Source organism: Lissotriton vulgaris, chromosome 1_1 (assembly GCF_964263255.1).
Source record: "Lissotriton vulgaris chromosome 1_1, aLisVul1.2, whole genome shotgun sequence".
NCBI lineage: Eukaryota > Metazoa > Chordata > Amphibia > Caudata > Salamandridae > Lissotriton > Lissotriton vulgaris.
Window position 1 is genome coordinate 313,219,396 of NC_141685.1, and position 13,225 is coordinate 313,232,620.

Sequence of the window (13,225 nt, forward strand, 5' to 3'; positions counted from 1 at the left end):
CGGTTACGACCTTGCCGTTGGCCCTTAAACGTTAGGATGTACAATTTCAAAATTTCAAGTTAGATGTTTTGTAGGATGTTAGTTCGGCTAGGAGAACCTTTGTATTAGAGACTATGTTAAGGTTAGCCAAACATCGCAATGTGGAAATGAAATTGTACATAATATGAAACTGTTATTTTAATGTTTTAATTTTGTTTCATATTTTAATAAATACGGCCAGGAGGGTCACTCCCTCCCGTCTTCCAAAAGTTCAGATCTGGTTTCGGTTTCCCATCCTTGGGGATTGTGTTGAGAGGGGGTGGCGGGTATCTCGGCCATATGGAAAGGGGCGACCATTCGGTCCCCCCGAACGTATGGTCGAGTACCACGATCCCCCCGGGAAGCCATCTTGGGCGGGAGGCGAGTCCCGGCTGGTATGCCCGAAGCGGCGTAGCCGGGGCGCGCCTTTTTCCCGCCCTGGAGTGGGCTGGCCTAGACACTGACGCAGCCGGGCCACGCCCTCGGGGCAGGCCGGGGCGGGTTTACGCCCGCCCTGAAGACGGATAAAAGGAGCAACAAGCCAAGGAAGCATCCTCTTGTTCCTGTGCTCTGAAGCTGCACCACCTCGCTGCACGTGAGCTCGAGACGGAACGAAGAGCCAATTTTGACCCACCCACCAGCCCCTGAAGACGGCGAATTGTTTTGAATAAAGTTTGATGTGGTAACTCTTTTTTGCAGGTCGGATTATCGTGATAGACATTAAGTATGCAATAAAGATATGGTCAATTGTGATATTATTTTGCAAATAAAGTGATCTTGCTCTAATGTCGATCAGTAGCATGTTTAGTAGTGTTGATCAGTAGCATGTTTGAGTAAAATTGTTACTTTTGACTGTCTTTTGAGTCATTTAGTCATTTGGTTAGAATTGTTTTAGCTTAGAACTGTCGTATTTATTTTGGTCGGGCGGTAAGGTCATGATCGGTGAGCACTAATTGGTAGATCCCTATGAGTGGGCGTCACCCATTACGGATGGGAGCGCTCGAAGGAGGTGGCCATTGGCCCCTCAACGGGGAAGGCGGTCCCTTCTAAGGATGGTACGCCGAAAGGAAAGGAAAGGCGGTCAAGGCCCCTTCCTGGGTAGGGGGGGCTACAGCCCCCTCCCGGAGAATTTCCCGGGGCCAAGACATCTGCGACGGCAGATGTGGTAAGATGTGTGGGGTTTGGGGGGGGGTCTACGCTACCTTCTAGATTCCTCACACGAGTCCTCGGACGACCTTTAAGTGGCGTCGAGTTTATTGGGGCCCCCGTCAAGTCAAGGGAAATTGGTAGTTGCACTCGAGGTACACCTCGGTGCGGTCGCCCCTCACAAGTGGGGGGGATATTTTTGGTTAGGGATCTTGACACCGGTTACGACCTTGCCGTTGGCCCTTAAACGTTAGGATGTACAATTTCAAAATTTCAAGTTAGATGTTTTGTAGGATGTTAGTTCGGCTAGGAGAACCTTTGTATTAGAGACTATGTTAAGGTTAGCCAAACATCGCAATGTGGAAATGAAATTGTACATAATATGAAACTGTTATTTTAATGTTTTAATTTTGTTTCATATTTTAATAAATACGGCCGGGAGGGTCACTCCCTCCCGTCTTCCAAAAGTTCAGATCTGGTTTCGGTTTCCCATCCTTGGAGATTGTGTTGAGAGGGGGTGGCGGGTATCTCGGCCATATGTCAAATACCAAAATGAGTAAATTCATTCTGTGAATATTAAAAGTATCTGTGAATACCAAAATAGTAGTAAGTTTAGGATTGAGTCTTAAGTTCATTCTGTGAATCGGGCCCACAGACAGGGCAGCTTGTGACAAGCTAATGCTTATTAGACTATTGTGGGCACAGAGCTTACTTTGGAGTGGCATTTGATATTTGAAATTATGACTCCTTCCTATAAAAAAAGGTAATTTTAAGAGGTTCGCATGGAGATTTAAAAGCTTCAACAGTCATGCTACACTGGTAGGCATGAAGCCATGTTTTCTTTGTCAGCCTAGTGAATGGCACAATGTGTGATGCAGTCCACAGGTGAAATTTAACTTTACATGCAATAACTGTAGTTCCTACCACATGAACTGTGGGGTAACTGGAATGGTAAACATGGCAATTTGGAATTAGCCAATTTTACCGTGCTGTAGGGGTCAGGGCACGCACAATGTGGACAACAGTAACCCCGGACTCAAAAACCATCAAAACCAGTCAGCAAAAATTGGCATGACTGCACAAAAAGGGGAATTGTTTTACTCTGTGTAAGTAAGTATGTTATACATATTGTAGTAAAACCAAAAGGTCTTGGTGCCCACCACCAGGAACCACTGGCACAAGTTAACCACTGCTAGTCTGTATAAAACACAAAAGAGGAAGAAGTGCCCTAACATAAGCCTGCAAACAAAAACACAATTGTTCCTTGTGCTAAAAAACCAGTCCTGTTGACTGTGTCTACTACTTTACTAATTGGCCATATCAAAGTCTGTGAGATAATGTTTTGCCTTTTGTCATCCACAGTATCAGTGGTATGAGTGCGCCTTTCAGCGGCCTAACATCAGGTATGTCAATCTTCTTGATAAAATGTGACAGTTTCCTATTGTATTTTAGTAACGTACTACTCTGTCAATGGAAAGTAGAATTATGGAAGGAGCCTAACATTTATAGAACATGTGAAATCCTCATCCATCGGGGTAATTATTTTGAGACCACTTTTCTTTGACTTATAATAAGACCTTGTTGTGCATGCTACATTTAGAGACATCATCAGATTTACCCCAAGACTCTCCTATCACAACTACATGAAGAACAAGCACCCTTCGTGAACAATATATTTTAGTGATTAGCTTTGTATGGAAAATAGGGAAGTCTATAAGCCCTTCCCAATCGTTTATAAGCATTTTACCACAGCAGCAATCAATTTCTTTACTTATTTAGCTGAATGGATGGCATGTCAGAAAATATGTTATGGGCTGCCCCTGGGACTCAGGACATGTCTGCACCAATCTTGACATGCCAAAAACGAGCTACTTCTAATACTTGATTGAAACGTTTTGCTCTTATTCGTCAGAAGGCAGGTAGGATACAAAGTCAGAACAATGTGTCATGATAAATACATACCAATATGATACACTGATTTATCAGGATAGGCTATCTCTTAGATTATTTATTCATTCATCTCTAAATTGGGTATGTTGTTTTAGGTTTTTTGTTGCATAAATGATGGCTTTCATTGACTCCCAGGTTAAGTGGACAGATATATCTGACCCTTTTCGTCAGCAGGGAAAAAGCTTGACACCCAGTATGAATCTTGCAAAAGTGAAGATGAGTAAAAAGCCACTTGGAAGATTATCTAGTCTCCTAAATGGGATGTGGTGCTTGAAAATCCAGTGGACGAGTGCAGGGCACATGTTGTAGTAGGACCGACAAGACACGCACAACATTTTGAAGGTAATGAGGCTTCCATCCTGAAGCTAAGAGAGTAAAGGAGATGCAAGTCTTCCTTCCGTGGCTCTGAATAAGTCCAGGGCTAGAGTTATAGATGGACTGGAGCCTCGGAATGGTGGCAATTTCTTGCAGTAGCCCAATGTATTCCTGAAAGTCAACTGAACATTTTGTCCTAAATGGAGAGGGAGGAGAAGGAAGATCTCTCTTGACACAATTATGAGGAGGAAGAAAGAGGATTGAAGTTTGCGTATAAGTTCCTTGAAGCCAAGATTAAAAGTAAAAATGGACTTCAATATCATGTGCACTTCTCTCATTAACAGGGGTAGGGCCTAGGTCTGAAGTCTACCAAGCATTCTTTTAAGAGACTACACTGTTGCAGATTACCTTTATTTTATTGGAGTTCAGATGAAGAGAGAGGAATTACACCCAGGCATTAACAGATCCAACACATTACTCAAAGCAAGGTTTGTGATGCATGAGGTCATCCCCAATCCATTTCTATGGCTAACTGGGTGTCATAAGCATAAGGATAACATGGGACTTAAAGCTGAGCATTGGGGCATCCACAGGTGAAAGGTTGGCTTTCCAGCATAAAATCAGGAAGTGACATTTATTGAGAGCACTCAAAATTGAATAACCTAATCCAGTCCAAGGCATGGTCCCTTATGCCTGCCTACCGACAGCAACCTAGGAGCATGGTAAGAAACACCATGCAAATGAAGCTAATAGATCTAAAATGGCCAAGTCAAAAGATCTGCACTCATCAAAAATACGTCTTAGAACTTTGAGCACTGAAATCAGGTGACACATCTCTTTATATAATATTACACCATAGCTCATTAAAAGTCCAAAAAAAAGCTACCTCTCCTATCACTAGTTCACTTTATGATTTGTCTTAAACCTTGTACAGCTCACTACTGCCATTTTCCTAGGTTCACGCTACAGGAATACCACATAATACATTCCAAACATCTTTAACGGGCAGCCAAAACACTTTTGGAAAAAGACCCAGGATCTCACATTTCTCAATGTAATTTACCTAAAGTAAGTAGATAGTACCAAAGTTATGCATCAAGGAAGAAGATTGATGATGCTTTCATTTATAAACATTTTCTATACAGAGGAAGGAATAATGTCTTTAGTAAAAGAAAAATTGAAGCGCTAAGTAAGCTGTGCGGAGGGGAGGTGAAAGACCAACATTATTGGACAAAATGAAGAGCAGTCTCTGTACTGTTTTCTAAGATCTTGGCAAGACTTGCCATGTCCAGAATTGAAGAAAATCATGTCAAAATCTGTTTAGATTATTTTAGCCAAAAGTAGTAGGGTTATGTTTTGAGGTACCTGATTAGAAGAGTCCAAAACTGTATCCAAAATGATGTCAATTCTATCTTTCAAATTTGTAGAAAGACTATAATAGAGATGCAACATTGATTTAAGATGAGCAGTATATTGAAGTTCAAGATTTACAATGTAAGAGTGACATAAAAGACATTCCACATGATGTTGCTTAGATTTCCTCAACTCAAGAGAGAACATGTAGGTGTGGATACTAATTTAAGAGGCTACAGTTGTTTGGAAGTAACATTTTATCAGCAATTTCAGGATCTGTTGGGAGCAAGTAAATCAGAACACTAAAGGGAACCTTGGGAAGTCAAATAGGAGTCCGAAACTTTGCCCCAGGAGTAGGCTTGAACAGGCGGATGCTTAACAGAGCAGGCCAAGATGACCAGTATCAAACAGAATGGCATGTTGATGTGACCATGAAAAAGGATAGTTGACGAGGATAGATTCCTTAGTAATACTGGAAGCATTAGGATAAATTCAGATTCAACCATGTTTTGGGTAATATTTACAACAAGGGGTGGTGAGGGACAGAGTCTCTGAATTAAGCAGAAAGCTCTCACCCAGTCAAGAGATCAGGGCTAGATCCAACACCGTTTTTTAGCTCACTGCACCATCCCAGTTTCAGAACCTGGCTGTATGCAAATTAGTCTGTTCCTGTCCCAGTGCATGATGGGAACAGGGCAAACCAAACTACAAAAGCCAATTCTTACACTGGGAAGGAAACAAGCTCCCGGGGACCGGTTTCTGGCATTACAGCCGTCTTCGGCCCGGTTTGCTTGAATCCTGATGGTGCAATGAGCAAGGGTCTCACATCTGAGAATACCCTTCCACGCTTAGGGTGGACAAAAATATTTACAACAAGGGGTGGTGAGGGACAGAGTCTCTGAATTAAGCAGAAAGCTCTCACCCAGTCAAGAGATCAGGGCTAGATCCAACACCGTTTTTTAGCTCACTGCACCATCCCAGTTTCAGAACCTGGCTGTATGCAAATTAGTCTGTTCCTGTCCCAGTGCATGATGGGAACAGGGCAAACCAAACTACAAAAGCCAATTCTTACACTGGGAAGGAAACAAGCTCCCGGGGACCGGTTTCTGGCATTACAGCCGTCTTCGGCCCGGTTTGCTTGAATCCTGATGGTGCAATGAGCAAGGGTCTCACATCTGAGAATACCCTTCCACGCTTAGGGTGGACAAAAATATTTACAACAAGGGGTGGTGAGGGACAGAGTCTCTGAATTAAGCAGAAAGCTCTCACCCAGTCAAGAGATCAGGGCTAGATCCAACACCGTTTTTTAGCTCACTGCACCATCCCAGTTTCAGAACCTGGCTGTATGCAAATTAGTCTGTTCCTGTCCCAGTGCATGATGGGAACAGGGCAAACCAAACTACAAAAGCCAATTCTTACACTGGGAAGGAAACAAGCTCCCGGGGACCGGTTTCTGGCATTACAGCCGTCTTCGGCCCGGTTTGCTTGAATCCTGATGGTGCAATGAGCAAGGGTCTCACATCTGAGAATACCCTTCCACGCTTAGGGTGGACAAAAATATTTACAACAAGGGGTGGTGAGGGACACTGCTCCATCAGGATTCAAGCAAGCCGGGCCGAAGAGGCTGAAATGCCAGAAACCGGTCCCCGGTAGCTTGTCTCCTTTCTGGTAAAGAATTGGCTTGGAAGTTTAGTCTGCCCTGTTCCCATGATGCACTGGGCCAGGGACAGACTGATTTGCAGTGAGATAAATAACGGTGATGGATCAAGCCCTGATCTTTGGACTGGTAGTTTAGTCTGCCCTGTTCCCATGATGCACTGGGCCAGGGACAGACTGATTTGCATATAGCCAGGTTCTGAGCTGGGATGGGGCAGTGAGATAAATAACGGTGATGGATCAAGCCCTGATCTTTGGACTGGGTAAGAGTGGTCTGCTCAATTCAGACACTCTGTTCATCACCACCCCCTTTTGTAAATCGATTTTGGCCACTATAGGTGTGGCAGGGTATACTCAGACATGAGTCCCTTTCTCACTGCTCCATCAGGATTCAAGCAAGCCGGGCCGAAGAGGCTGAAATGCCAGAAACCGGTCCCCGGTAGCTTGTCTCCTTTCTGGTAAAGAATTGGCTTGGTAGTTTAGTCTGCCCTGTTCCCATGATGCACTGGGCCAGGGACAGACTGATTTGCATATAGCCAGGTTCTGAGCTGGGATGGGGCAGTGAGATAAATAACGGTGATGGATCAAGCCCTGATCTTTGGACTGGGTAAGAGTGGTCTGCTCAATTCAGACACTCTGTTCATCACCACCCCCTTTTGTAAATCGATTTTGGCCACTATAGGTGTGGCAGGGTATACTCAGACATGAGTCCCTTTCTCACTGCTCCATCAGGATTCAAGCAAGCCGGGCCGAAGAGGCTGAAATGCCAGAAACCGATCCCCGGTAGCTTGTCTCCTTTCTGGTAAAGAATTGGCTTGGTAGTTTAGTCTGCCCTGTTCCCATGATGCACTGGGCCAGGGACAGACTGATTTGCATATAGCCAGGTTCTGAGCTGGGATGGGGCAGTGAGATAAATAACGGTGATGGATCAAGCCCTGATCTTTGGACTGGGTAAGAGTGGTCTGCTCAATTCAGACACTCTGTTCATCACCACCCCCTTTTGTAAATCGATTTTGGCCACTATAGGTGTGGCAGGGTATACTCAGACATGAGTCCCTTTCTCACTGCTCCATCAGGATTCAAGCAAGCCGGGCCGAAGAGGCTGAAATGCCAGAAACCGGTCCCCGGTAGCTTGTCTCCTTTCTGGTAAAGAATTGGCTTGGTAGTTTAGTCTGCCCTGTTCCCATGATGCACTGGGCCAGGGACAGACTGATTTGCATATAGCCAGGTTCTGAGCTGGGATGGGGCAGTGAGATAAATAACGGTGATGGATCAAGCCCTGATCTTTGGACTGGGTAAGAGTGGTCTGCTCAATTCAGACACTCTGTTCATCACCACCCCCTTTTGTAAATCGATGTTTTGGGTAAGGCACAGAAAAGAAAACTGGGAGCTCGATGGGTTCCATATTGGTGATGCCATCTACCCAGACATCAAATGGTCCAGCAAAACAAGACTGGAAAATTGAAGTAAAAAAAAGGTAAATACATCAGCAAGGTAATGTTTCAATGATAAGTAAAATGTCAGGATTGATTATTTTTTATACGTATGATGTTGCACAGAAGGTTCTCGCAGTAATTCAGCATTTTCCAGTCTACGGATGGGAGCTGAGAGCAAATTGCTTTTAGAGTTAGTCTCGGTCAATGGGTTAGTGTACGGAGATGCCCTGAAACATAAGGCTTAGTCAACCAGCATAGTGAGGCACAAAGATATTACCATTAGAATATTCTACCCTTCATCCAGATGGCATGCAGACAAGCTCCAGCACCATTCCTTTAGGTGTTCCTATGACATGCCCACTGTGCATATTGGCTATGTAGTCACACATGCATCTGGATTGTGTTGGGCAGGGCACTCTACTTGGTAGTAGATCACAAAGAAGCTCAAACCAACCTGGTCAATCAGAAAGCAACTCCAGCAGCTATCAAAATAAGTATACTTGGCCAGAGAGAAGCCTCTACTAAAAGGAAAATAAAATCAGATACATAAAAAATTTGGAGAACACAAAACAAATAAAAACAAGTCCCAAAATAGAGCACTCTAGCCTAAAAAATGAAATGAGGAAGGGTAGACTTGGAACCCTAAAAATGCAACCAAGAACATGCAAGGGGGTTGATAGAAAGGAAAAACGGAAACTTAGCAGAAGGCCGCCTTAGGTAGTTGCAAAATAAATGTCATCAAGGATGTCTTCTGGCCAATGCATGTACAGCGTGAGATGCCTTCACTCAGTATATTTCTGACATGTTCACTCTTTTCATTTCAGTGGTACCAATGGTAGGGCCAATGGCAAGAGATGTGGACAGCTTGGCTCTGTGCATGAAAGCTCTTTTATGTGAAGAACTGTTCTACCTGGACCCGACAGTACCACCCATTCCCTTCAATGACGAGGTAAAGGAATGGGCATAACCATTATCTGTGAAAGGTAATTTATCTATCAAATACATTGAGCCCAAAACTCTCATTGTCAAAATCTGACTAGTGGATTCAGAAGATAGAAGCAGTCTTTCTTAAGCTGGAAAGATAGGTAAGAGGCTGAGCTTTCACTCCTAAGCCAGATTCTGAATTGATAAAAAGGGTTGTCAAACTTACCATACCTATTGAATGTCATTACTCCCCTTTGGAGAATGTACAAGCTGTTTATAAAAAAGCTAATTTTTTAAGTTTTTCAAGGAAAAAATGCAGGATCAGTATTTACTGCACCAAATTCTCCATGTGTTTCTTATTCTCAAATCTTTTTCCCTTGACACATTTACTAGTGATGAAACCTGTCTTACAAAACTTGCAGGAGGTATCATTGCAGTAGGTAAAATATGTAGTAAATGCCTCACATTGGAACCTTGGAATAAATACTCTGTGCAGTAACTACGGCATAATTAAGAATCCCAGTCCATGTGCAAACTTGCATCACTCTACAAGTGTCCTTGACTTGCATATCATATTTTCAAATTCTTGCATAGGGAGACAGATAAAATTAATGTGTTAATAGTGATATTGCTTCTTTTAGCAACTAGAGACAATGCAGTATCTGTCAGGATCTATATTATTTCTTCGGGTCATTAGCATAGGCGTTACCCGTTTGGCGAAATAGAGTAGGGCTAGTAAATACCGGTATTGATGGATGCAGTATTTATTTGTGTGCTAAGTACTAGAAGTGACTGAAATTATTAGCTTGTGCATAAATATGTAGAATCCACCCAAAGTGATGTAAAAGTTTCTCAAAACTAGCATTTTGGGTACTATATTTTTGCATGAAATGCGTCCTCGCATCCATTTTGGATTGGACAGTTATGGGGAAAGAATAATAATCAAGCATTGCAAAGCCAATAGGTCTTACCTATGAGAGCTATTGGCTTGGGCAATGTGTTGTAGCCATACTGTACAGAAGCACTGCTCTCTTTGCAGCATGGATAATACGAATTTTAAAAAGCAATACAACGTGGTCAGAGCTAATGCGCTTTTAAATAAAAAATGCACCTTAGTGCTGGCCTCATCATATCGCTTTTGAATTTTTTTTTTAGCTATACTGCCGTACACAGTTCATTGCCAAAGTCAACAATGCCCGTGCTGTACACCATGAACAAAAGGCATTAGCAGTGCCAATAGGTATCAAAGGCTAGAACTACTGGCTTTACCAATGCGTGTCCTTGCTAGACCACCAGCAGCCAGTCCATTCAGTCAACCGCTGGGCCATGTTGTCATTTTTAGTGACTGGAGGAAGCTGTCAGTCTGTTCTAGAAGCACTTAGAAAAATCAAAATGACTTGGGGATAACTGCATGGCTCTGAGCACTGCACAGTAAGCATGACAGCATAGATGATAAAGTCGGTCCAGGAGCTTGGAATACTGGTACAGTAACAGGCAGATACCATTACAAAGATGTTGAAAAGTTACAGGAACCACAGTAGGTGATCGTGTATATATGAGAGTACTGTTGTTGGTTTGCCTGTGACCCTTTTATGGTGAAAGTCCAACACAATTTTACAGCATCTGCCAAAATTCAACTCCAGACGAAATGTAATCACATTCTCTGTTCAAAGGATATTGAACGGATACTAAGAGGATAGGGTACCTCGATGGGATAGGGTGTCTCGATGGGTATGGCACCTTCTTGAGAGATCACATGTGACTAAAAAGCGCAGCTTGAAAAAAACAACTGTGCTGTGATCTTTTCTCGTCCACTCCGTCAGTATCCCGTGCTGGTAGTGTGCTTAAGGCTTCTGTGCTCGGTGCAATCAGGATAGATGAGGGATGGTTGACCCCTTAGACTCTGTGAGGCTGTGTACCATCTTTCCCCATCCCCCTCTACAGTCCCTGCAGCTGCTGCCAAGCTCCTCAGACCTATGGATGTATACAGTGGCATAGCTAGCCCCTTGGGGAACCGCGGCGGTGCCTCCGTTTTCTACCCAATGGCGGCAGCAATGAACAGTGGGAGTGTGTAGGGGGCTGTCGAGTTTCAGCCGATTGGATTGCCACCCTGCAATGACGGCTTTGTAGAGTGGGGGGCAGGGGCAATTGCCGCCACGAGACAGTAGGAAAGAGCACGAGGAGGATGCTGCCCCAAAAACCCGTGTCACCTGGTGCGGTCCACCCTTCCCCCTTGCTACGCCACTGGATGAGTATCTGATACCATTCTAAATTTAGGACTACAAGTTCCAATGTGCCAATGTGAGCTACTGTTCTTCTAAGAGGATTACACTTACTGATATCAGCCCCTTCTCTATAGATTTCATTTGAGGGTCTTACAAACTTTTTAAAATGTGCCTTATTTCTTACTATCACTTTATTTTCATTCTGAGCAGTGACAGCTGAACCTTTCACCTTGGTCACTTCCAAAGGAGATGGGTGAAATCTAATCATAGACTTTCTTGTTTGATTTTGCCTTTCCAACACCAGATCCCCTATTTCATAATTTCCTCTGCGAACATACTTTCTTTGTTCTGCATTTTTCTCAATTTTTTTCTTTTATTTTCTCATCTCTCTTTGTAATTTGTGTATGTTCTTTAGGGGGTCTCAAAGGCATTTGTGGCAAGCATGTTTGTCTAGACTGGCCAAACATTAGCTCTGCAGGAGTCTTTCCAGTCGAACCATGAGGTGTATTCCTATCGTCACGTAATATTTGACGCACAGCTTGATTTATAGTGATGTTTGTTAACTTTGCCCTCAGTACACATTTTTTCAATGTGGCCATCAGTCTTTCTGCTAAAGCATTTGCTTGTGGCCAGAGTGGGGTAATCTTCCTATGTCTCACACCCATATATTCAAGAAATTATGTAAATTCTTTCCCATTAAAAGGTGGACCATTGTCTGTCTTCAAAACATTGGGTATACTCCAAGCTGAAACATTTCATCAAGAATAGCTAAAATTACAGATGCAGAGGTAGGCATTACTGGTTTTAAAATTGGAAATCTAGAATATTTATCAATCAGCACAAAAAGATAACATCCAGAATCCAGAGTTCCATAAAAATCACAGGCCAGATCAGACCAGATGGCATCTGTCAATTTAGACATTTGTAATTCTTCAACAGTTTTTTCTCTTTTGGTGCACTGACAAAAGTGACAAGATTGCACAATCTCTTCTACTGGGCTGTCAAGTCTCGGAAACCACACTTTTTGTTGATATTCCTCTATGACTTTCATGTGCAAGGTTATTGACAGGTCTCTGCAGACTATTTAGAATAACTATCCTGTTTCCTCTAATAAGAATACCAGAAGTGGCTATTGTCAGTTCTGCTTGACATTTTCTGAAGACAAACATGTCTCTACTGCATACTCTCTGTTGAAACCTTGTTGAAACATTGACATGCTTCCATCTATTTAGGTTTATTATTCTTTCACTTCCACTAAAGTATTGTCTTTGTTAGATTCATGAATTAGTTCTTGTTCAGATATCCCTTTAGGAACTGTTGACTTAATAATTACATTTATGTGGTTTTCTGTATCATTCATTTAAATGTTATTCGCATCTGTTGGATGCCTAGACAAGTAATCGGCAGGATTATACTCTTTCCCTGGCTTATGAATTATTTTAAAATCATAGTCCATTAGCCTCAAGCCCCATCTCTCAATCCTAAGGGGTCTCTTCGCTTTTGGGTTTCCAAAAATAGTTGTGAGAGCTTGAGGATCTGTTACTATCACAAATGTTTTTCCAAACAAAAAATTATGATAGTGCTCACATGCCCAGACTACTGCCAAACTTTCCTTCTCCAGTTGGGAGTATTTTTTTTTTCTATATCCATCAGGCTTCTGCTAGCATGTGAGACCAAAAATCTTGGGGCATAATTTCCTTGTCTATGTTGAAACAAAATAGCACCTAGTCCCACTGGACTTGCATCCACCACAATTTCTGTGCATAAGTTTGGATCAAAATATTTCAAATTTGCTGCTGCTGCTATGTCATGCTTTATTTTCTTAAAAGCATTGTTGCACTCCTTATTCCAATGGAATGTTTTATTCTTTTTCGTTAACTCTCTAAGAGAAAAACTGCTAGTAGCATAACTTTTAATATAACGAGAACAGCAACTGGCCATTCCTAGAAAAGAACACGAGTATCCGAGCGCACTACAAGTGGATATAACATAACATAACATAATATAACATAACATAATATAACATAACATAACATAACATAACATAACATAACATAACATAACATAACAAGACATTGCCACTAGAGATGATACTTTCTTTAGGTCCAGTCTTATTCCTTTACTTGAGAATGTATGACCATAAAATGTCAATTCTGGTTTACCAATTTAGCACTTTTCAGAATTCAGTGTTAACCCAGCTTT

The 13,225-nt window shown here is 42.5% G+C and overlaps 1 protein-coding gene across 1 annotated transcript in view; it reads left to right on the plus strand.

Moving 5' to 3' along the window:
• The window catches only part of LOC147747106 (vitamin D3 hydroxylase-associated protein-like), a 337,273-nt gene that overhangs the window by 214,986 nt on the left and 109,062 nt on the right, over positions 1–13,225 (plus strand). The window contains exons 6-7 of the mRNA XM_086952357.1: positions 2,527–2,567; positions 8,699–8,823. Of these exons, the coding sequence (XP_086808483.1) occupies positions 2,527–2,567; positions 8,699–8,823 (166 nt within the window). The remainder of the gene's footprint in view (positions 1–2,526; positions 2,568–8,698; positions 8,824–13,225) is intronic.